The following is a 27169-nucleotide window of genomic DNA, read 5'->3' on the forward strand; positions in this document are numbered from 1 at the left end:
TATGGAGTGTTGATCCGTTTGGTTTTATGTCCGTTCTGAAATGTGAAACTTGTCCTTATCCGAAGAAGCTCCTAAGCACTTGGTTTTTAGTGTATATTAGGGCTATGATGGGAGCAAAGGAAGAAACTAGGGGGCACACAGGAATTATTCATACATCGATCTCAGTGTTGATTCAAGGAGATAGAAATGAACCTGTTTTTGTGCCAGTAAAACAGTTTAGCAGTTCAATAGCCTTAGTATATAATTGGTTACACACAGGAATTACTCATATGTCCTCCCTCTATATTAATCATAGAGATAGGGATGAACCTGTAGAGTGTAACACTACCAGTACCAGTAATAAAATTCTGAATTGACAGGAGTAAGCAAATCTACGCGTTTCGGCAGTGTTAGCTGCCTTTATCAAGATGCTTACTATATGAAATTACTGCCTTTTTATAAGGAGTGTTTGATTCAGGACAGGTGTGGTTAGAGGATAGTCTAAATTAACCCTTAAGTGCTTCTAAAGTGAATGTGTTGAAGTCAGTTTCATAGATAGATGAGGTATATCTTATTAAAAAATTTTCAAAGACAATATTCCATCTAATTTCACTCATTAAGTGTTTTTGAAATGATTGCATTAGGATTAAATACATGAACAAAATACATAACCAGAATTGGAATGTTGAATTAATATTTAAATTTATGAGATATCCCATCATTTCAGAATGTGAATTTAAGTGTAAAGATATAGTCGCCCATATCTCAACATTATACTATAACCAGTTTTTCTTTAATACAGTTTTTGTTGAAAGTGATTTTTATATATGTAAATATACATTGCTCCAAAGGTTTTTTTCATTTTATTATAATAATCTTGCAAAATTGCAATATCAGGTTGTTCTTTAATAAGCGCTAAATCAACTTGTCTATATGCTAAGAGGTGAGGGGAGGATGTGATACAAAGTAAAAGTTTTGTAGATATAGCTTCGAGACGGCTATTGTACAGTCTCGTTTATGTTTATTTCGATAGTGTATGAGTTCAATTTTTAGTGAAATAATATTTTATATGATAGATGTAATTTGGAATATGTGTTCAACTATTTTGTTTGTCTAGTGATTGTTTATAAGATAGAATTAAGATCAAAGGAACTATTAAGTCCCAATGGATGTACTGTTTTATATTCAAATATGAGTTCTGCTTCTTTTTTTAGGAGTACCTTTTCTATATTTCCCCCTCTCTTGTTCGGTCTAATTTTTTTCATTCCCCAACATTGAAAACATTTAAGGTCTCCATGGTGTATTTCATTGAAATGTTTGTAAAGTATGGTTTTTGTGGTTTTATGTTCTATGTTCCAAATATGTTCTCTCATTCTATCTTTGAATGTGCGACTGGTTTGACCTATATAGAATAAATTACACGAACATCTTATGCAGTAAATTATATTTGAGTCGTTACATGTTATGGTGTCCTTGATTGTAAATGTAACCTGTTGGTTGATAAATGTTATCTTTTTAGTTTTATTACTATATCTACAGGATTTACACTTGTGACATGGATAGAATCCAAAAATTTCTTCTTTCTTTAAGTTCACATCTTTTGAATAATCATTTTTTGTTTTGAATTCACTTGGTGACAGATAGCTTTTGAGATTTTTAGCTTTTTTGAAAATGAGATCTGGGTAATTTTTAACTGTAGTTCCTAATATAGGATCCTTTTTGATATAGTGCCAGTGTTTTTGAAGGATGGTTTTTATTTCTTTGTGGTTTGAGCTATATTCAGTTATAAATGGAATAAAATTATTGACATTAGAAGGCATTGAATTATTTGTATATAAATTTTTTCTTTTGTTAGGTTGCTTTTGTAATAAGTTGGATCTATCAGTTTTTCTTACAGAAGTTATGGTTTCTTGGATTTTTTTCTGATTGTAACCTTTATCTGCAAATCTATTTAGTAGAATGTTGCATTGTGAGTCATAAGATTCTATGTCTGAGCAGTTTTTTCTGACTCTTAGCATCTGACTTTTTGGGATGTTATCCTTCCACCTATTCAGATGGCAGCTTTGATAATGTATAAAATTATTTGAGTCTATAGTTTTGAAGTAGGTTTTGGTTTTAATTAAATTCTCTACTATCTCTACCTCAATGTCCAGGAAATGTATTGAGCTGGTGCTGTGTTCATAAGTGAAAGTGAGGCCTACATCATTAGTATTCATGTCCTCAAGGAATAGTTCTAGAATTTCGTAGTCACCCCTCCAGACTAGGAAGATATCGTCAATAAATCTTTTATAGAGCACAAGGTTCGCTCCCCACACATCATTGGATAGAAAAGTTTCTTCAAAGAATCCCATAAATAGATTCGCATAGCTGGGAGCGAACCTTGTGCCCATAGCGGTACCCCTAGTCTGGAGGTAAAATTTGTCATTAAACATGAAACTATTGTTTTTTAAAATAAACTCAATGCTATCTAGAATAAATTTGTTTTGTTCTTGTAATAGATTGGGATCGTTATTTAAATAGTGTGCAATTGCTTCTAACCCTAAATTGTGATTAATGTTTGTATATAATGAATTAACGTCACAAGTGACCATTATATAATTGTTTTGCCATTTAATTTCATTTAATACATTTAAAAAATGAGTGGAATCTTTTAAATGTGATGGTAGCTGTGTAACATAATTTTGAAGGTAATGATCAACATATTGGGAAAGGTTGGAGGATATTGATTCTATTCCTGATATAATGGGACGTCCAGGGGGTTTGGTGAGATGTTTATGAATTTTTGGCAGAAAATAAAATGTTGGATTTTTTGGAAAATTAACTTTAAGGAAATTGTATTCTGAATCTGTAATTACTCCTGATATTTTTGCCTTATCCAATAACAGATTGAGTTTCTTTTTCTGAGTTTCTATTGGATTGTTTTTAAGACTGGTATACGTCGTGTTGTCATGTAGAAGCCTATATGATTCTTCCAGGTAGTATTGTACATCCATAATTACAATACCCCCGCCTTTATCGGCGGGTTTTATTATAATCTCTTTATTATTTTGTAATGATTTTAATGTTTTACGTTCATTTGGTTTGAGATTATCTTTTATTTTGTTGTTGATTTCTAATTTCTCTAGATCTTCTTTAACATTTTTTTCAAAATTTTTGATAAAGTCTCCCTTTTCTTGCATAGGGTAGAAAGTTGATTTCTCTTTTAGGTTTGAATGTATATATTTACTAGGTGTGTTTTGTGTTCTAGTGAGTGGAGTAGTTAAAAAATATTTTTTCAAAGTTAGTTTACGAACAAACTGGTTTACGTTTATTAGTGTTTCGAATTTGTTCATTTTGCACATTGGTGCAAAGGTTAGACCTTTTTTTAAAACTCTTTCTTCATCTATATTTAGTTTATATTTACTCAAGTTGAATATACCAGTGTTCTGATCAGTTTTTGAGGTGATTATCTTAGTCTTTTTTGTGGGTTTTCTCCCTTTCTCCTTTTGGTGTTCCCCAAATGGAATTTTGTGTTTTTGAAGTATTTTTTTGGTGTCCTGTATGTTGTGAAGTTTGTCCTAAAAAATGACTGTTGGTTTTTTGAAAAGGAACATTCTCAAAATTATCATGGGTGTCTGACAAAGGTTCAAAACTATTAGATAAAGGAATTCTCCAATTGTGAGTATTTGTTCTTTCTCTATAATTATTGGAAGATGAGTTTCCTGAGTCACGATATCTATTGTGATAGGATCTATAGTGCATATTTTGATATGATCTATTGTGATGTGATCTATCCTGGTATTGATTATTTTTATCATAATATTGCTGATTTGATCTATAATCATAATCATTTCTCTCATTGTAATAATTTCTATTTGGTATATAGAAGTTATTATTCGTGCCTCTATTACCAGATATGGATTGATTCCTTTGATAATGAGGTTTGTTTTGAAAGTTATGAAAGTTGTGATTTCTGTTGTGATTATAATTATTATCATTGTGTGTATTAATGTTTTCTTTATTAGATGTTGTTTTATTTTCTTTTATAGTTTTGTGTTTACTAAAGATGGATGCATTGATTTGGATGTTTTGTGGGTCTTTATTAGTGTGGGGTTTTGTTGTTTGATCTATTGTGGATGATGAACATGGAATAATGTCATTATCTTCTTCTTCTATTTCTGTGGTTATTTGACTATTCTCAGATTTATTAGCAATTTTATAATCATCCATATCTCTTTTAAATTTATTGTTTTTACCTATTTGTAACATTTGTTTAAATTCCATGATATTTTTAATCATGATTTGTTGTTTATTTATATATTCTTTATCGTTAGTAAACGGTTTTAATTTATCTTTAAATGTATCAATATCATTTTTTATTTGAGTTAGAGAACGATTTCTGGATTTAATTAATATTTTTAACAGATCTAGTGATGCATTTTCTAAGGTGCTGTACCACTCAGTTGCTAGATCTTCATTCAGTTCGAAAGTACAATCTTTTTTTAGTCTTAGTCCTCTAGGAACCATTTTTGACTCTATATATTTCTGGGTATATGATAATTCAACTGAATATTTGATCTCCTTTAGGAGTGTATCTTCTAATTCCTTACAAGTGTTGTGTAAATTAATATCATCCAGTGGTAGCGATTCCATTGTTTCAAAATTATTGGTTTGGATTTCTGATAACATATTTTCTCTAAAAGAAAATAGTTCCATTATGTGTGCGAAAAAGTATCTACCGATACAGTGGTTTAGAAGTTATATGTGAAAACAGTGTGTATTTTTTAAAAGAAATATCTATTATGAACAAATTTCTCAAACTATAGAACTTATTGTGTTTGGAATATTTTTCTTAGTGAGTGACAAGCTACTACAAACACCTGGAGATTATACTAATAAACAAACAAACAAAGGGTGGTGTGAGTGCTAATCAGGAAAAGGTTTCTGTGCTTGAATCCCTAATATGGTCTGATAAAATCTCCAATTACAGACTATACGATAAAGAGGTGAGAGTGGTGTGGGATAAGCGCTCCAGATAAGTAGAGCCAACCAGATTATTATGAAAAAATAAAATAACAAGAGGAACTAATGATAGTAAAAAAGAATTTTTATAGTGATTTAGGTAGATGACTAGTTAATGCATACAGAATATGTTAGCATATACTCAATTACATAAGATGCCGGCATCAGTAACAATCAAACATATTAATCATATTAAAAACAGAAAAATACAGCCGATATAAAATTTCTAAAAGATTCCCTAAGTGTTTCTTAAAAATATATACGAATATGAATAAACTTGATAAAGGTTAATAACTCTTAGCACAGTAAAATTGGCTCGGCTAAATGTTACCAGTATTATTTTTAAGCAATGGAATATTTGGTCACAGTATTCAGTGGAGGCGTCTGATCTGTTCAGCCGTTAGGAGTAACTGTGAGTGATGGATCGGGAGGTGTGACGTCACGTCACCTGACTATTGTATTCCTCCAATCTCTGTGATATGCTTAAACACAAAAAGTTTGAAATTTGTATCCAATTCTCAATCGTAACAAAGTATACTTGTTTATGTGATGGTTAGTATCAATACTTGCAAGTGTCCAATGTCCAAAGAATCTGTCCAAATTTGAAAAAAACGGTTTGTTTTATCAGCAGCTCTGAATCCTATGGAGTGTTGATCCGTTTGGTTTTATGTCCGTTCTGAAATGTGAAACTTGTCCTTATCCGAAGAAGCTCCTAAGCACTTGGTTTTTAGTGTATATTAGGGCTATGATGGGAGCAAAGGAAGAAACTAGGGGGCACACAGGAATTATTCATACATCGATCTCAGTGTTGATTCAAGGAGATAGAAATGAACCTGTTTTTGTGCCAGTAAAACAGTTTAGCAGTTCAATAGCCTTAGTATATAATTGGTTACACACAGGAATTACTCATATGTCCTCCCTCTATATTAATCATAGAGATAGGGATGAACCTGTAGAGTGTAACACTACCAGTACCAGTAATAAAATTCTGAATTGACAGGAGTAAGCAAATCTACGCGTTTCGGCAGTGTTAGCTGCCTTTATCAAGATGCTTACTATATGAAATTACTGCCTTTTTATAAGGAGTGTTTGATTCAGGACAGGTGTGGTTAGAGGATAGTCTAAATTAACCCTTAAGTGCTTCTAAAGTGAATGTGTTGAAGTCAGTTTCATAGATAGATGAGGTATATCTTATTAAAAAATTTTTTTTTTTAAAAAATTTTCAAAGACAATATTCCATCTAATTTCACTCATTAAGTGTTTTTGAAATGATTGCATTAGGATTAAATACATGAACAAAATACATAACCAGAATTGGAATGTTGAATTAATATTTAAATTTATGAGAAATCCCATCATTTCAGAATGTGAATTTAAGTGTAAAGATATAGTCGCCCATATCTCAACATTATACTATAACCAGTTTTTCTTTAATACAGTTTTTGTTGAAAGTGATTTTTATATATGTAAATATACATTGCTCCAAAGGTTTTTTTCATTTTATTATAATAATCTTGCAAAATTGCAATATCAGGTTGTTCTTTAATAAGCGCTAAATCAACTTGTCTATATGCTAAGAGGTGAGGGGAGGATGTGATACAAAGTAAAAGTTTTGTAGATATAGCTTCGAGACGGCTATTGTACAGTCTCGTTTATGTTTATTTCGATAGTGTATGAGTTCAATTTTTAGTGAAATAATATTTTATATGATAGATGTAATTTGGAATATGTGTTCAACTATTTTGTTTGTCTAGTGATTGTTTATAAGATAGAATTAAGATCAAAGGAACTATTAAGTCCCAATGGATGTACTGTTTTATATTCAAATATGAGTTCTGCTTCTTTTTTTAGGAGTACCTTTTCTATATTTCCCCCTCTCTTGTTCGGTCTAATTTTTTTCATTCCCCAACATTGAAAACATTTAAGGTCTCCATGGTGTATTTCATTGAAATGTTTGTAAAGTATGGTTTTTGTGGTTTTATGTTCTATGTTCCAAATATGTTCTCTCATTCTATCTTTGAATGTGCGACTGGTTTGACCTATATAGAATAAATTACACGAACATCTTATGCAGTAAATTATATTTGAGTCGTTACATCCATTGGGACTTAATAGTTCCTTTGATCTTAATTCTATCTTATAAACAATCACTAGACAAACAAAATAGTTGAACACATATTCCAAATTACATCTATCATATAAAATATTATTTCACTAAAAATTGAACTCATACACTATCGAAATAAACATAAACGAGACTGTACAATAGCCGTCTCGAAGCTATATCTACAAAACTTTTACTTTGTATCACATCCTCCCCTCACCTCTTAGCATATAGACAAGTTGATTTAGCGCTTATTAAAGAACAACCTGATATTGCAATTTTGCAAGATTATTATAATAAAATGAAAAAAACCTTTGGAGCAATGTATATTTACATATATAAAAATCACTTTCAACAAAAACTGTATTAAAGAAAAACTGGTTATAGTATAATGTTGAGATATGGGCGACTATATCTTTACACTTAAATTCACATTCTGAAATGATGGGATTTCTCATAAATTTAAATATTAATTCAACATTCCAATTCTGGTTATGTATTTTGTTCATGTATTTAATCCTAATGCAATCATTTCAAAAACACTTAATGAGTGAAATTAGATGGAATATTGTCTTTGAAAATTTTTTAATAAGATATACCTCATCTATCTATGAAACTGACTTCAACACATTCACTTTAGAAGCACTTAAGGGTTAATTTAGACTATCCTCTAACCACACCTGTCCTGAATCAAACACTCCTTATAAAAAGGCAGTAATTTCATATAGTAAGCATCTTGATAAAGGCAGCTAACACTGCCGAAACGCGTAGATTTGCTTACTCCTGTCAATTCAGAATTTTATTACTGGCACTGGTAGTGTTACACTCTACAGGTTCATCCCTATCTCTATGATTAATATAGAGGGAGGACATATGAGTAATTCCTGTGTGTAACCAATTATATACTAAGGCTATTGAACTGCTAAACTGTTTTACTGGCACAAAAACAGGTTCATTTCTATCTCCTTGAATCAACACTGAGATCGATGTATGAATAATTCCTGTGTGCCCCCTAGTTTCTTCCTTTGCTCCCATCATAGCCCTAATATACACTAAAAACCAAGTGCTTAGGAGCTTCTTCGGATAAGGACAAGTTTCACATTTCAGAACGGACATAAAACCAAACGGATCAACACTCCATAGGATTCAGAGCTGCTGATAAAACAAACCGTTTTTTTCAAATTTGGACAGATTCTTTGGACATTGGACACTTGCAAGTATTGATACTAACCATCACATAAACAAGTATACTTTGTTACGATTGAGAATTGGATACAAATTTCAAACTTTTTGTGTTTAAGCATATCACAGAGATTGGAGGAATACAATAGTCAGGTGACGTGACGTCACACCTCCCGATCCATCACTCACAGTTACTCCTAACGGCTGAACAGATCAGACGCCTCCACTGAATACTGTGACCAAATATTCCATTGCTTAAAAATAATACTGGTAACATTTAGCCGAGCCAATTTTACTGTGCTAAGAGTTATTAACCTTTATCAAGTTTATTCATATTCGTATATATTTTTAAGAAACACTTAGGGAATCTTTTAGAAATTTTATATCGGCTGTATTTTTCTGTTTTTAATATGATTAATATGTTTGATTGTTACTGATGCCGGCATCTTATGTAATTGAGTATATGCTAACATATTCTGTATGCATTAACTAGTCATCTACCTAAATCACTATAAAAATTCTTTTTTACTATCATTAGTTCCTCTTGTTATTTTATTTTTTCATAATAATCTGGTTGGCTCTACTTATCTGGAGCGCTTATCCCACACCACTCTCACCTCTTTATCGTATAGTCTGTAATTGGAGATTTTATCAGACCATATTAGGGATTCAAGCACAGAAACCTTTTCCTGATTAGCACTCACACCACCCTTTGTTTGTTTGTTTATTAGTATAATCTCCAGGTGTTTGTAGTAGCTTGTCACTCACTAAGAAAAATATTCCAAACACAATAAGTTCTATAGTTTGAGAAATTTGTTCATAATAGATATTTCTTTTAAAAAATACACACTGTTTTCACATATAACTTCTAAACCACTGTATCGGTAGATACTTTTTCGCACACATAATGGAACTATTTTCTTTTAGAGAAAATATGTTATCAGAAATCCAAACCAATAATTTTGAAACAATGGAATCGCTACCACTGGATGATATTAATTTACACAACACTTGTAAGGAATTAGAAGATACACTCCTAAAGGAGATCAAATATTCAGTTGAATTATCATATACCCAGAAATATATAGAGTCAAAAATGGTTCCTAGAGGACTAAGACTAAAAAAAGATTGTACTTTCGAACTGAATGAAGATCTAGCAACTGAGTGGTACAGCACCTTAGAAAATGCATCACTAGATCTGTTAAAAATATTAATTAAATCCAGAAATCGTTCTCTAACTCAAATAAAAAATGATATTGATACATTTAAAGATAAATTAAAACCGTTTACTAACGATAAAGAATATATAAATAAACAACAAATCATGATTAAAAATATCATGGAATTTAAACAAATGTTACAAATAGGTAAAAACAATAAATTTAAAAGAGATATGGATGATTATAAAATTGCTAATAAATCTGAGAATAGTCAAATAACCACAGAAATAGAAGAAGAAGATAATGACATTATTCCATGTTCATCATCCACAATAGATCAAACAACAAAACCCCACACTAATAAAGACCCACAAAACATCCAAATCAATGCATCCATCTTTAGTAAACACAAAACTATAAAAGAAAATAAAACAACATCTAATAAAGAAAACATTAATACACACAATGATAATAATTATAATCACAACAGAAATCACAACTTTCATAACTTTCAAAACAAACCTCATTATCAAAGGAATCAATCCATATCTGGTAATAGAGGCACGAATAATAACTTCTATATACCAAATAGAAATTATTACAATGAGAGAAATGATTATGATTATAGATCAAATCAGCAATATTATGATAAAAATAATCAATACCAGGATAGATCACATCACAATAGATCATATCAAAATATGCACTATAGATCCTATCACAATAGATATCGTGACTCAGGAAACTCATCTTCCAATAATTATAGAGAAAGAACAAATACTCACAATTGGAGAATTCCTTTATCTAATAGTTTTGAACCTTTGTCAGACACCCATGATAATTTTGAGAATGTTCCTTTTCAAAAAACCAACAGTCATTTTTTAGGACAAACTTCACAACATACAGGACACCAAAAAAATACTTCAAAAACACAAAATTCCATTTGGGGAACACCAAAAGGAAAAAGAGAAAGAGAGGGAGAAGAGGGAGAAAACCCACAAAAAAGACTAAGATAATCACCTCAAAAACTGATCAGAACACTGGTATATTCAACTTGAGTAAATATAAACTAAATATAGATGAAGAAAGAGTTTTAAAAAAAGGTCTAACCTTTGCACCAATGTGCAAAATGAACAAATTCGAAACACTAATAAACGTAAACCAGTTTGTTCGTAAACTAACTTTGAAAAAATATTTTTTAACTACTCCACTCACTAGAACACAAAACACACCTAGTAAATATATACATTCAAACCTAAAAGAGAAATCAACTTTCTACCCTATGCAAGAAAAGGGAGACTTTATCAAAAATTTTGAAAAAAATGTTAAAGAAGATCTAGAGAAATTAGAAATCAACAACAAAATAAAAGATAATCTCAAACCAAATGAACGTAAAACATTAAAATCATTACAAAATAATAAAGAGATTATAATAAAACCCGCCGATAAAGGCGGGGGTATTGTAATTATGGATGTACAATACTACCTGGAAGAATCATATAGGCTTCTACATGACAACACGACGTATACCAGTCTTAAAAACAATCCAATAGAAACTCAGAAAAAGAAACTCAATCTGTTATTGGATAAGGCAAAAATATCAGGAGTAATTACAGATTCAGAATACAATTTCCTTAAAGTTAATTTTCCAAAAAATCCAACATTTTATTTTCTGCCAAAAATTCATAAACATCTCACCAAACCCCCTGGACGTCCCATTATATCAGGAATAGAATCAATATCCTCCAACCTTTCCCAATATGTTGATCATTACCTTCAAAATTATGTTACACAGCTACCATCACATTTAAAAGATTCCACTCATTTTTTAAATGTATTAAATGAAATTAAATGGCAAAACAATTATATAATGGTCACTTGTGACGTTAATTCATTATATACAAACATTAATCACAATTTAGGGTTAGAAGCAATTGCACACTATTTAAATAACGATCCCAATCTATTACAAGAACAAAACAAATTTATTCTAGATAGCATTGAGTTTATTTTAAAAAACAATAGTTTCATGTTTAATGACAAATTTTACCTCCAGACTAGGGGTACCGCTATGGGCACAAGGTTCGCTCCCAGCTATGCGAATCTATTTATGGGATTCTTTGAAGAAACTTTTCTATCCAATGATGTGTGGGGAGCGAACCTTGTGCTCTATAAAAGATTTATTGACGATATCTTCCTAGTCTGGAGGGGTGACTACGAAATTCTAGAACTATTCCTTGAGGACATGAATACTAATGATGTAGGCCTCACTTTCACTTATGAACACAGCACCAGCTCAATACATTTCCTGGACATTGAGGTAGAGATAGTAGAGAATTTAATTAAAACCAAAACCTACTTCAAAACTATAGACTCAAATAATTTTATACATTATCAAAGCTGCCATCTGAATAGGTGGAAGGATAACATCCCAAAAAGTCAGATGCTAAGAGTCAGAAAAAACTGCTCAGACATAGAATCTTATGACTCACAATGCAACATTCTACTAAATAGATTTGCAGATAAAGGTTACAATCAGAAAAAAATCCAAGAAACCATAACTTCTGTAAGAAAAACTGATAGATCCAACTTATTACAAAAGCAACCTAACAAAAGAAAAAATTTATATACAAATAATTCAATGCCTTCTAATGTCAATAATTTTATTCCATTTATAACTGAATATAGCTCAAACCACAAAGAAATAAAAACCATCCTTCAAAAACACTGGCACTATATCAAAAAGGATCCTATATTAGGAACTACAGTTAAAAATTACCCAGATCTCATTTTCAAAAAAGCTAAAAATCTCAAAAGCTATCTGTCACCAAGTGAATTCAAAACAAAAAATGATTATTCAAAAGATGTGAACTTAAAGAAAGAAGAAATTTTTGGATTCTATCCATGTCACAAGTGTAAATCCTGTAGATATAGTAATAAAACTAAAAAGATAACATTTATCAACCAACAGGTTACATTTACAATCAAGGACACCATAACATGTAACGACTCAAATATAATTTACTGCATAAGATGTTCGTGTAATTTATTCTATATAGGTCAAACCAGTCGCACATTCAAAGATAGAATGAGAGAACATATTTGGAACATAGAACATAAAACCACAAAAACCATACTTTACAAACATTTCAATGAAATACACCATGGAGACCTTAAATGTTTTCAATGTTGGGGAATGAAAAAAATTAGACCGAACAAGAGAGGGGGAAATATAGAAAAGGTACTCCTAAAAAAAGAAGCAGAACTCATATTTGAATATAAAACAGTACATCCATTGGGACTTAATAGTTCCTTTGATCTTAATTCTATCTTATAAACAATCACTAGACAAACAAAATAGTTGAACACATATTCCAAATTACATCTATCATATAAAATATTATTTCACTAAAAATTGAACTCATACACTATCGAAATAAACATAAACGAGACTGTACAATAGCCGTCTCGAAGCTATATCTACAAAACTTTTACTTTGTATCACATCCTCCCCTCACCTCTTAGCATATAGACAAGTTGATTTAGCGCTTATTAAAGAACAACCTGATATTGCAATTTTGCAAGATTATTATAATAAAATGAAAAAAACCTTTGGAGCAATGTATATTTACATATATAAAAATCACTTTCAACAAAAACTGTATTAAAGAAAAACTGGTTATAGTATAATGTTGAGATATGGGCGACTATATCTTTACACTTAAATTCACATTCTGAAATGATGGGATTTCTCATAAATTTAAATATTAATTCAACATTCCAATTCTGGTTATGTATTTTGTTCATGTATTTAATCCTAATGCAATCATTTCAAAAACACTTAATGAGTGAAATTAGATGGAATATTGTCTTTGAAAATTTTTTAATAAGATATACCTCATCTATCTATGAAACTGACTTCAACACATTCACTTTAGAAGCACTTAAGGGTTAATTTAGACTATCCTCTAACCACACCTGTCCTGAATCAAACACTCCTTATAAAAAGGCAGTAATTTCATATAGTAAGCATCTTGATAAAGGCAGCTAACACTGCCGAAACGCGTAGATTTGCTTACTCCTGTCAATTCAGAATTTTATTACTGGTACTGGTAGTGTTACACTCTACAGGTTCATCCCTATCTCTATGATTAATATAGAGGGAGGACATATGAGTAATTCCTGTGTGTAACCAATTATATACTAAGGCTATTGAACTGCTAAACTGTTTTACTGGCACAAAAACAGGTTCATTTCTATCTCCTTGAATCAACACTGAGATCGATGTATGAATAATTCCTGTGTGCCCCCTAGTTTCTTCCTTTGCTCCCATCATAGCCCTAATATACACTAAAAACCAAGTGCTTAGGAGCTTCTTCGGATAAGGACAAGTTTCACATTTCAGAACGGACATAAAACCAAACGGATCAACACTCCATAGGATTCAGAGCTGCTGATAAAACAAACCGTTTTTTTCAAATTTGGACAGATTCTTTGGACATTGGACACTTGCAAGTATTGATACTAACCATCACATAAACAAGTATACTTTGTTACGATTGAGAATTGGATACAAATTTCAAACTTTTTGTGTTTAAGCATATCACAGAGATTGGAGGAATACAATAGTCAGGTGACGTGACGTCACACCTCCCGATCCATCACTCACAGTTACTCCTAACGGCTGAACAGATCAGACGCCTCCACTGAATACTGTGACCAAATATTCCATTGCTTAAAAATAATACTGGTAACATTTAGCCGAGCCAATTTTACTGTGCTAAGAGTTATTAACCTTTATCAAGTTTATTCATATTCGTATATATTTTTAAGAAACACTTAGGGAATCTTTTAGAAATTTTATATCGGCTGTATTTTTCTGTTTTTAATATGATTAATATGTTTGATTGTTACTGATGCCGGCATCTTATGTAATTGAGTATATGCTAACATATTCTGTATGCATTAACTAGTCATCTACCTAAATCACTATAAAAATTCTTTTTTACTATCATTAGTTCCTCTTGTTATTTTATTTTTTCATAATAATCTGGTTGGCTCTACTTATCTGGAGCGCTTATCCCACACCACTCTCACCTCTTTATCGTATAGTCTGTAATTGGAGATTTTATCAGACCATATTAGGGATTCAAGCACAGAAACCTTTTCCTGATTAGCACTCACACCACCCTTTGTTTGTTTGTTTATTAGTATAATCTCCAGGTGTTTGTAGTAGCTTGTCACTCACTAAGAAAAATATTCCAAACACAATAAGTTCTATAGTTTGAGAAATTTGTTCATAATAGATATTTCTTTTAAAAAATACACACTGTTTTCACATATAACTTCTAAACCACTGTATCGGTAGATACTTTTTCGCACACATAATGGAACTATTTTCTTTTAGAGAAAATATGTTATCAGAAATCCAAACCAATAATTTTGAAACAATGGAATCGCTACCACTGGATGATATTAATTTACACAACACTTGTAAGGAATTAGAAGATACACTCCTAAAGGAGATCAAATATTCAGTTGAATTATCATATACCCAGAAATATATAGAGTCAAAAATGGTTCCTAGAGGACTAAGACTAAAAAAAGATTGTACTTTCGAACTGAATGAAGATCTAGCAACTGAGTGGTACAGCACCTTAGAAAATGCATCACTAGATCTGTTAAAAATATTAATTAAATCCAGAAATCGTTCTCTAACTCAAATAAAAAATGATATTGATACATTTAAAGATAAATTAAAACCGTTTACTAACGATAAAGAATATATAAATAAACAACAAATCATGATTAAAAATATCATGGAATTTAAACAAATGTTACAAATAGGTAAAAACAATAAATTTAAAAGAGATATGGATGATTATAAAATTGCTAATAAATCTGAGAATAGTCAAATAACCACAGAAATAGAAGAAGAAGATAATGACATTATTCCATGTTCATCATCCACAATAGATCAAACAACAAAACCCCACACTAATAAAGACCCACAAAACATCCAAATCAATGCATCCATCTTTAGTAAACACAAAACTATAAAAGAAAATAAAACAACATCTAATAAAGAAAACATTAATACACACAATGATAATAATTATAATCACAACAGAAATCACAACTTTCATAACTTTCAAAACAAACCTCATTATCAAAGGAATCAATCCATATCTGGTAATAGAGGCACGAATAATAACTTCTATATACCAAATAGAAATTATTACAATGAGAGAAATGATTATGATTATAGATCAAATCAGCAATATTATGATAAAAATAATCAATACCAGGATAGATCACATCACAATAGATCATATCAAAATATGCACTATAGATCCTATCACAATAGATATCGTGACTCAGGAAACTCATCTTCCAATAATTATAGAGAAAGAACAAATACTCACAATTGGAGAATTCCTTTATCTAATAGTTTTGAACCTTTGTCAGACACCCATGATAATTTTGAGAATGTTCCTTTTCAAAAAACCAACAGTCATTTTTTAGGACAAACTTCACAACATACAGGACACCAAAAAAATACTTCAAAAACACAAAATTCCATTTGGGGAACACCAAAAGGAAAAAGAGAAAGAGAGGGAGAAGAGGGAGAAAACCCACAAAAAAGACTAAGATAATCACCTCAAAAACTGATCAGAACACTGGTATATTCAACTTGAGTAAATATAAACTAAATATAGATGAAGAAAGAGTTTTAAAAAAAGGTCTAACCTTTGCACCAATGTGCAAAATGAACAAATTCGAAACACTAATAAACGTAAACCAGTTTGTTCGTAAACTAACTTTGAAAAAATATTTTTTAACTACTCCACTCACTAGAACACAAAACACACCTAGTAAATATATACATTCAAACCTAAAAGAGAAATCAACTTTCTACCCTATGCAAGAAAAGGGAGACTTTATCAAAAATTTTGAAAAAAATGTTAAAGAAGATCTAGAGAAATTAGAAATCAACAACAAAATAAAAGATAATCTCAAACCAAATGAACGTAAAACATTAAAATCATTACAAAATAATAAAGAGATTATAATAAAACCCGCCGATAAAGGCGGGGGTATTGTAATTATGGATGTACAATACTACCTGGAAGAATCATATAGGCTTCTACATGACAACACGACGTATACCAGTCTTAAAAACAATCCAATAGAAACTCAGAAAAAGAAACTCAATCTGTTATTGGATAAGGCAAAAATATCAGGAGTAATTACAGATTCAGAATACAATTTCCTTAAAGTTAATTTTCCAAAAAATCCAACATTTTATTTTCTGCCAAAAATTCATAAACATCTCACCAAACCCCCTGGACGTCCCATTATATCAGGAATAGAATCAATATCCTCCAACCTTTCCCAATATGTTGATCATTACCTTCAAAATTATGTTACACAGCTACCATCACATTTAAAAGATTCCACTCATTTTTTAAATGTATTAAATGAAATTAAATGGCAAAACAATTATATAATGGTCACTTGTGACGTTAATTCATTATATACAAACATTAATCACAATTTAGGGTTAGAAGCAATTGCACACTATTTAAATAACGATCCCAATCTATTACAAGAACAAAACAAATTTATTCTAGATAGCATTGAGTTTATTTTAAAAAACAATAGTTTCATGTTTAATGACAAATTTTACCTCCAGACTAGGGGTACCGCTATGGGCACAAGGTTCGCTCCCAGCTATGCGAATCTATTTATGGGATTCTTTGAAGAAACTTTTCTATCCAATGATGTGTGGGGAGCGAACCTTGTGCTCTATAAAAGATTTATTGACGATATCTTCCTAGTCTGGAGGGGTGACTACGAAATTCTAGAACTATTCCTTGAGGACATGAATACTAATGATGTAGGCCTCACTTTCACTTATGAACACAGCACCAGCTCAATACATTTCCTGGACATTGAGGTAGAGATAGTAGAGAATTTAATTAAAACCAAAACCTACTTCAAAACTATAGACTCAAATAATTTTATACATTATCAAAGCTGCCATCTGAATAGGTGGAAGGATAACATCCCAAAAAGTCAGATGCTAAGAGTCAGAAAAAACTGCTCAGACATAGAATCTTATGACTCACAATGCAACATTCTACTAAATAGATTTGCAGATAAAGGTTACAATCAGAAAAAAATCCAAGAAACCATAACTTCTGTAAGAAAAACTGATAGATCCAACTTATTACAAAAGCAACCTAACAAAAGAAAAAATTTATATACAAATAATTCAATGCCTTCTAATGTCAATAATTTTATTCCATTTATAACTGAATATAGCTCAAACCACAAAGAAATAAAAACCATCCTTCAAAAACACTGGCACTATATCAAAAAGGATCCTATATTAGGAACTACAGTTAAAAATTACCCAGATCTCATTTTCAAAAAAGCTAAAAATCTCAAAAGCTATCTGTCACCAAGTGAATTCAAAACAAAAAATGATTATTCAAAAGATGTGAACTTAAAGAAAGAAGAAATTTTTGGATTCTATCCATGTCACAAGTGTAAATCCTGTAGATATAGTAATAAAACTAAAAAGATAACATTTATCAACCAACAGGTTACATTTACAATCAAGGACACCATAACATGTAACGACTCAAATATAATTTACTGCATAAGATGTTCGTGTAATTTATTCTATATAGGTCAAACCAGTCGCACATTCAAAGATAGAATGAGAGAACATATTTGGAACATAGAACATAAAACCACAAAAACCATACTTTACAAACATTTCAATGAAATACACCATGGAGACCTTAAATGTTTTCAATGTTGGGGAATGAAAAAAATTAGACCGAACAAGAGAGGGGGAAATATAGAAAAGGTACTCCTAAAAAAAGAAGCAGAACTCATATTTGAATATAAAACAGTACATCCATTGGGACTTAATAGTTCCTTTGATCTTAATTCTATCTTATAAACAATCACTAGACAAACAAAATAGTTGAACACATATTCCAAATTACATCTATCATATAAAATATTATTTCACTAAAAATTGAACTCATACACTATCGAAATAAACATAAACGAGACTGTACAATAGCCGTCTCGAAGCTATATCTACAAAACTTTTACTTTGTATCACATCCTCCCCTCACCTCTTAGCATATAGACAAGTTGATTTAGCGCTTATTAAAGAACAACCTGATATTGCAATTTTGCAAGATTATTATAATAAAATGAAAAAAACCTTTGGAGCAATGTATATTTACATATATAAAAATCACTTTCAACAAAAACTGTATTAAAGAAAAACTGGTTATAGTATAATGTTGAGATATGGGCGACTATATCTTTACACTTAAATTCACATTCTGAAATGATGGGATTTCTCATAAATTTAAATATTAATTCAACATTCCAATTCTGGTTATGTATTTTGTTCATGTATTTAATCCTAATGCAATCATTTCAAAAACACTTAATGAGTGAAATTAGATGGAATATTGTCTTTGAAAATTTTTTAATAAGATATACCTCATCTATCTATGAAACTGACTTCAACACATTCACTTTAGAAGCACTTAAGGGTTAATTTAGACTATCCTCTAACCACACCTGTCCTGAATCAAACACTCCTTATAAAAAGGCAGTAATTTCATATAGTAAGCATCTTGATAAAGGCAGCTAACACTGCCGAAACGCGTAGATTTGCTTACTCCTGTCAATTCAGAATTTTATTACTGGTACTGGTAGTGTTACACTCTACAGGTTCATCCCTATCTCTATGATTAATATAGAGGGAGGACATATGAGTAATTCCTGTGTGTAACCAATTATATACTAAGGCTATTGAACTGCTAAACTGTTTTACTGGCACAAAAACAGGTTCATTTCTATCTCCTTGAATCAACACTGAGATCGATGTATGAATAATTCCTGTGTGCCCCCTAGTTTCTTCCTTTGCTCCCATCATAGCCCTAATATACACTAAAAACCAAGTGCTTAGGAGCTTCTTCGGATAAGGACAAGTTTCACATTTCAGAACGGACATAAAACCAAACGGATCAACACTCCATAGGATTCAGAGCTGCTGATAAAACAAACCGTTTTTTTCAAATTTGGACAGATTCTTTGGACATTGGACACTTGCAAGTATTGATACTAACCATCACATAAACAAGTATACTTTGTTACGATTGAGAATTGGATACAAATTTCAAACTTTTTGTGTTTAAGCATATCACAGAGATTGGAGGAATACAATAGTCAGGTGACGTGACGTCACACCTCCCGATCCATCACTCACAGTTACTCCTAACGGCTGAACAGATCAGACGCCTCCACTGAATACTGTGACCAAATATTCCATTGCTTAAAAATAATACTGGTAACATTTAGCCGAGCCAATTTTACTGTGCTAAGAGTTATTAACCTTTATCAAGTTTATTCATATTCGTATATATTTTTAAGAAACACTTAGGGAATCTTTTAGAAATTTTATATCGGCTGTATTTTTCTGTTTTTAATATGATTAATATGTTTGATTGTTACTGATGCCGGCATCTTATGTAATTGAGTATATGCTAACATATTCTGTATGCATTAACTAGTCATCTACCTAAATCACTATAAAAATTCTTTTTTACTATCATTAGTTCCTCTTGTTATTTTATTTTTTCATAATAATCTGGTTGGCTCTACTTATCTGGAGCGCTTATCCCACACCACTCTCACCTCTTTATCGTATAGTCTGTAATTGGAGATTTTATCAGACCATATTAGGGATTCAAGCACAGAAACCTTTTCCTGATTAGCACTCACACCACCCTTTGTTTGTTTGTTCAAAAGAAGGACTTGACAGGCTCAGAAAAGTCAAAAATAGTGAGATATCTTGCAGAGGGATGCAGCACTCTTAAAATTGCAAAGCTTCTGAAGCGTGATCATTGAACAATCAAGCGTTTCATTCAAAATAGTCAACAGGGTCGCAAGAAGCGTGTGGAAAAACCAAGGCGCAAAATAACTGCCCATGAACTGAGAAAAGTCAAGCGTGCAGCTGCCAAGATGCCACTTGCCACCAGTTTGGCCATATTTCAGAGCTGCAACATCACTGGAGTGCCCAAAAGCACAAGGTGTGCAATACTCAGAGACATGGCCAAGGTAAGAAAGGCTGAAAGACGACCACCACTGAACAAGACACACAAGCTGAAACGTCAAGACTGGGCCAAGAAATATCTCAAGACTGATTTTTCTAAGGTTTTATGGACTGATGAAATGAGAGTGAGTCTTGATGGGCCAGATGGATGGGCCCGTGGCTGGATTGGTAAAGGGCAGAGAGCTCCAGTCCGACTCAGACGCCAGCAAGGTGGAGTTGGAGTACTGGTTTGGGCTGGTATCATCAAAGATGAGCTTGTGGGGCCTTTTCGGGTTGAGGATGGAGTCAAGCTCAACTCCCAGTCCTACTGCCAGTTTCTGGAAGACACCTTCTTCAAGCAGTGGTACAGGAAGAAGTCTGCATCCTTCAAGAAAAACATGATTTTCATGCAGGACAATGCTCCATCACACGCGTCCAAGTACTCCACAGCGTGGCTGGCAAGAAAGGGTATAAAAGAAGAAAATCTAATGACATGGCCTCCTTGTTCACCTGATCTGAACCCCATTGAGAACCTGTGGTCCATCATCAAATGTGAGATTTACAAGGAGGGAAAACAGTACACCTCTCTGAACAGTGTCTGGGAGGCTGTGGTTGCTGCTGCACGCAATGTTGATGGTGAACAGATCAAAACACTGACAGAATCCATGGATGGCAGGCTTTTGAGTGTCCTTGCAAAGAAAGGTGGCTATATTGGTCACTGATTTGTTTTTGTTTTGTTTTTGAATGTCAGAAATGTATATTTGTGAATGTTGAGATGTTATATTGGTTTCACTGGTAAAAATAAATGATTGAAATGGGTATATATTTGTTTTTTGTTAAGTTGCCTAATAATTATGCACAGTAATAGTAGTCACCTGCACACACAGATATCCCCCTAAAATAGCTATAACTAAAAACAAACTAAAAACTACTTCCAAAACTATTCAGCTTTGATATTAATGAGTTTTTTGGGTTCATTGAGAACATGGTTGTTGTTCAATAATAAAATTAATCCTCAAAAATACAACTTGCCTAATAATTCTGCACTCCCTGTATATCTATACCTATGTATAATCTATATACAGGTAGCCCTCAGTTTACGCCGGGGTTAGGTTCCAGAAGGAATGGTTGTAAATCAAAACCGTTGTAAATTGAAACCCAGTTTATAATGTAAGTCAATGGGATGTGAGGGAGTTAGGTTCCAGGCCCCTCTCAAAATTGGCAAAAGTAACACCTAATACATTATTTTTAAAGCTTTGAAATGAAGACTTTAAATGCTAAACAGCATTATAAACCTAATAAAGTAATCACACAGCACAGAATGTATAATTAAACTAAGTTAAATGAACAAAAACATTTGCTAAACAGCATTATAAACCTAATAAAATAATCACACAATACAGACTTTACTTGCATTTTTCTGCAAACTGTTCTTTCTATGCATTCCAATCTGGACTGAATTATAGACAGGAAGATCTTGTTCCTTTGCAAACTGCTCGATAGCTCAGGTCTGGTTAAACTATTTAATTTCAGCTTGCTTGGCTTGCATATCTTTGCTGCAACACAAGCGGACAGCTCCACCTACTGTCTATTTTAATCAATGCACTGCTTCTCAATGCTTTTCAATAGCAGTCACATGACTGAAAAAAAGGTTGTTATTCTGAAACGGTGCAAATTGAACCGTTGTAAACTGAGGGACACCTGTATATATATATATATATATATATATATATATATATATATATATATATATATATATATATATATATATATATATATAGGTATAAATATATATTTGTTTAAAAAAACATCAGATATATATAGAAATATTTATTTATGAATAAATAGAACATATTCCGTTATGTAAAGAACATTGGAAATTTAAATTAATGGTTCCGTTACGTAAAGAAAATTGGAAAATCAAATTAATGGTGTCTGTGCGAAAGTTTTTTTTCAACTTTTTTTGCTCCATTGACTTCTATGGGTGAATGCGTAAATGTTATTGCGATTATCAAATTTTTACTTTTTGCACAAGTCGGGTTACCGCTGAAGAAACTTGTAATACCAGCGCAACCCGACTAGCGTATAAATGAAGATCCAATCTGAGTTTTTGTTATAGCAAAAACGCAAAATACCGCTCCACTTGAAATCTAACCCAATAAGTACTAGGTCCGATTAGATAAGATATACTTTTAATCTGAATAAATAAAAGTTATAGTTAAAGTTATATTTAAACATATGTTTATTCTTTACATTAGATTATTATGATTCTGCTTTGCATCTTCTATGTAAGCAAATGTGAAAGAGGCTATCTTTTCTAAGTATTCTTCAACTTAGTATAACTGAGTAACTTCAGACCACTGCCCCCTTCACACCTCTGGCTTATGATATAAGACACAGGATATAACCATCACAATATGTTCCCCTATCTTTAAAAGTTAATAGTCAAAACAGTGTGTCACTGTTAAAGGGACAGTCTACACCAGAATTGTTATTGTTTAAAAAGATAGATAATCCCTTTAATACTTATTCCCCAGTTTTGCATAACCAACACAGTTATATTAATATATGTTTTACCTCTGTGATTACCTTGTATCTAAGCCTCTGCAGACTGCCCCCTTATCTCAGTACTTTTGACAGACATGCAGTTTAGTCACTCAGTGCAGACTCCTAAATAACTCCACGGAGTAAGCACAATGTTATCTATATAACACACATGAACTAGTACTGTCTAGCTGTGAAAAACTTAAAAAATGCTCTGAGCTAAGAGGTGGTTTTCAATGGTTTAGAAATCAATTTGAGCCTACCTAGGTTTAACTTTTCAAAAATACCACCAAGGGGACAAAGCAAATTTGATAATAAAAGTAAATGTGAAAGTTGTTTAAAATTGCATGGCCTATCTGAATCATGAAAGTTTAATTTTGACTAGACTGTCCCTTTAACTAGACCCTATAAATAATTAAAATGAGGCTATTAAAATGGTACATGGTCTAGAAAATAAAGCTTACAAGGAAATAGTTTGTGACCTTAGTATATATATATATATCTCAGTGGTGAAAAGAAGAGAAGCCAGTAGCAACACGCCCTTAAATTGTAGCTGGCCAGCCCCAGCTGTTGTGGCTCACCGGGAAATCACCTTGTATCCTGGTAGGCCAATCCGGCCATGGATAAATGTAACAAAAGGAGGCAGATGAAGAGACACAGTTGGGTGGTGCTACTGTATATAAATAAAAAAAAAAAAGAGGAGAGTAGAGGGAAGAGAAATATAATATTTTTTTTTTTGGGGGGGGGGGATAGAATGAAGGAATAGTAAATAAACAGATGGATAGTAAAGGATGTTTTTGTATAATTAGCTGTCAAGTCAAATAGTGTTTTTTTATGCAGACTATGGATGTTGCTTTGGTTAACTTATTTTTTAAAGAGATTAGAGTATATTAATAGGAACTTAAAGGGACATGAAACCTAAACATTTTCTTTCAGAAATCAGATCGAGAATACAGTTTTAAACAACTTTCTAATTTACTTCTATTATCTAATTTGTTTAATTCTCTTGATATCATTTGTTGAAGGAGCAGCAATGCACTACTGGTTTCTAACTGAACACATGGGTGAGCCAATGACAATCAGTATATATATGCAGCCACCAATCAGCAGCTAGAACCTAGGTTATTTGCTGCTCCTGAGCTTACCTAAATAAACCTTTCAGCAAAGGATAACAAGAGAAGGAAGAATATTAAATAATAGATATTGGAAAGTTGTTTAAAATTGTATTCTCTATCTGAATCACGAAATAATTTTTTTGGTGTTTCATGTCCCTTTAAATAAAATTACTGTGATAAACATCTGACTGGGTTCACACAGGAATTTTTGAGCTTAAAAAGGATAGATAAATAGACTAATAAAATAGATATTAAATAGATAGACAGACGGACAGACAGATAGATAGACCACTTACTATAATTGGATGATCGCTCCTACAGCCATAATAGCAAAGATCAGCAAGATCGAAGCATATCAAACCAAGTTCAGCTATAGAAGCCAAACAACTGATAATATTCATAGACAGGGCTCCTTTGACCTGTAGATTGAAAACAGAGATGCTGGGTTATGTTGAGCAATACTTAGCAGTTATGAGTACTTAGACCTGTGACTGAAATTATTATGATTCTTTGACAAGCAGGGAAGGGTTATGTAAAGGAGCAAGAAGGCAAATTGTTCTGTTGTGTCCTAAACATAGAACCAGATACATAGGGACCGATTCATTAACTTTTCAACAGAGCTAAACTGAGAGCTTCTAAGTAATTTTTAAACAGTTTTATACTGGATTTTTATATCAGTATTTGTGCATCTTATTCTTTATAGTAGTGTTTATTACATGCAGTTATATGAAAATGAGTGTATACTATCCCTTTAAGAAGCAGCGGTCTTAAGACCGCTGCTCCTTAACTCTTCTGCCACCTCTGAGGCTGCGGACCGCAATCCGCCCGATCGTATACGATCAGGTTGATTGACACCCCCTGCTAGCGACTAATTGGCCACAAATCTGCAGGGGGCGGCATTGTACTAGCAGTTCACCAGAACTGCTTGTGCAATGATAAATGCCGACAGCATATGCTGTTGGCATTTATCTATGTGTGGCGGACATGATCCGCTACAACGGATCATGTCCGCTCGCACTTTCATAAATCTTAAGTCTTTTTTAAAATATTAATTGCCTTAGCAGGTTTTTGAGGTCCCTTGCAGAATGTAAAAATAATACATTGTAGAATGCATGAAGAATAATAGCTTACAGTGATGGTAAATCCTAGCATTTGAAAAAACGCTAGGATTTACCAGCACTAAAAATAAACGTGACTTTTATTCACAAGTTTAAAAAAAACTGTGTAAACGTTACCATTATTTCACCATTTCGTCAACTAAAACTAGTCTAAAATGACAATAAAACTAAAGAAATTCTGATGACTAAAATTTGACTAAAACTAAAATGGCATTTTAGTCAACAGACTATGGGGCCGATTTATCATGGCCCGAATCTTAAGACCGCTGCTCCTTAACTCGTTCGGCACCTCTGAGGCGGCGTAGAGCAATCAGCTTGATCACATATGATCGGGTTGATTAACACCCCCTGCTAGCGGCCGATTGGCCGCAAATCTGCAGGGGGCGGCATTGCACAAGCAGTTCACCAGAACTGCTTGTGCAATGATAAATGCCAACAGTGTATGCTGTTGGCATTTAGCGATGTCTGGCGGACATGATTGCTGTAGCAGATCATGTCCGTCCGACTCTTAATAAATCGTCCCCTATGACTAAAACTAAATCAAAATGACATTTTAGTCAAAAGACTATGAGTAAAACTAAATCAAAATTTGCTGTCAAAATTAACACTTTATGCAAGGTGTTATAATCAATCCATATCTAATTAATGGTCTTTTTGTAAAAAAAATAAATAAAAGCAAAGCTATCTTCTTGTTTATTTACAAAACTTGGTTTTATTTAATTTTAAGGTAAATAAAGACGTTATTTACCACAACAGTTAAATCTGTTAAATCTGTATTGCATGTTCAAACCTTAATACCATAAATAAAAACAGGTTAATAAATCTTTACTCCAGGAGTATATAATGAGTTTGGAAGTTCTAGAGCAGTGTTAATTTAATCAATTGATTCTTCCTATAGAAATAAGCATAACCCACGAGTATGGGTTTAAGTTATGCTGTGCCTGTGCTAGCTACAGATACTTTTTGTGGTGTTGAGTTATTTGATACTTGTTTTAATTATTAACAGAGAACTCTTAAAGTTTTTATATTGGGTAATTGTGCAATGACGTTACAGCCAATACAGTTTACAGTTTTTAAAAAAATATATTTTAAAGTTGCACTTCTCTTTGTTTATGAAACTTGGTTTTATTTCATTTTAAGTTTAATAAAAATGTTATATATCATACTGGCTAAATCTGTGTCTGTATTGCATGTTTAAACCTTAATACCATAAATAATAACAAGTGTTTTACTCTTGGAGTATATAATGAGTTTGGAAATTGCTTAAAGGGCCATGATACCCAAATGTTGAAACACTTGAAAGTGATGCAGCATAGCTGTAAAAAGCTGACTAGAAAATATCACTTGAACATCATTGAACAAGGAAGATATTTTACCTCAAAAGTTCCTCAATAGCCACATCCCATTGTAAATGACTTCTAAGCAGTAAATTAGTATGTCTGTCCCGGGACAGCGGAAGGAGCGAGCTTTCGTGCACACTCATCTTATTTCCCTATTCAGTATAAGGAAGTTAACTATGAAATCTCATGAGAGTTAAGTCAAATCTCATGAGATCACAGTAAAAGAGTTCATGACCTCAGCACTGTTGATGCTGATTGGCTGCTGTTCATTTCTTCAATTTTTTTTCTCCTGCAGCTGGGCAGCAGCTGAATTATAACTTTTTACACAGAATTTACTCTGCTGAGCTGAGGAGATTGTGAGGTAAAATATCTTCCTTTTTTACATAGAGATGCTCAGGTGATATTGTCCTGTTAGCTTTTTACAGTTATACTGCATCCGTTTCAAGTGATTTAGCATATGAGTATTATGTCCCTTTAAATAATGCATTACAC

The 27169-nt window shown here is 32.2% G+C and overlaps 1 protein-coding gene across 1 annotated transcript in view; it reads right to left on the minus strand.

Annotated features, from left to right (window-relative positions):
* Positions 1 to 27169, minus strand: part of LOC128639516 (membrane-spanning 4-domains subfamily A member 12-like) — a 70188-nt gene that overhangs the window by 35484 nt on the left and 7535 nt on the right. The window contains exon 3 of the mRNA XM_053691659.1: positions 24516 to 24638. Within this exon, the coding sequence (XP_053547634.1) occupies positions 24516 to 24638 (123 nt within the window). The remainder of the gene's footprint in view (positions 1 to 24515; positions 24639 to 27169) is intronic.

The sequence above is a fragment of the Bombina bombina genome, chromosome 9, assembly GCF_027579735.1.
Source record: "Bombina bombina isolate aBomBom1 chromosome 9, aBomBom1.pri, whole genome shotgun sequence".
Taxonomy (NCBI): domain Eukaryota; kingdom Metazoa; phylum Chordata; class Amphibia; order Anura; family Bombinatoridae; genus Bombina; species Bombina bombina.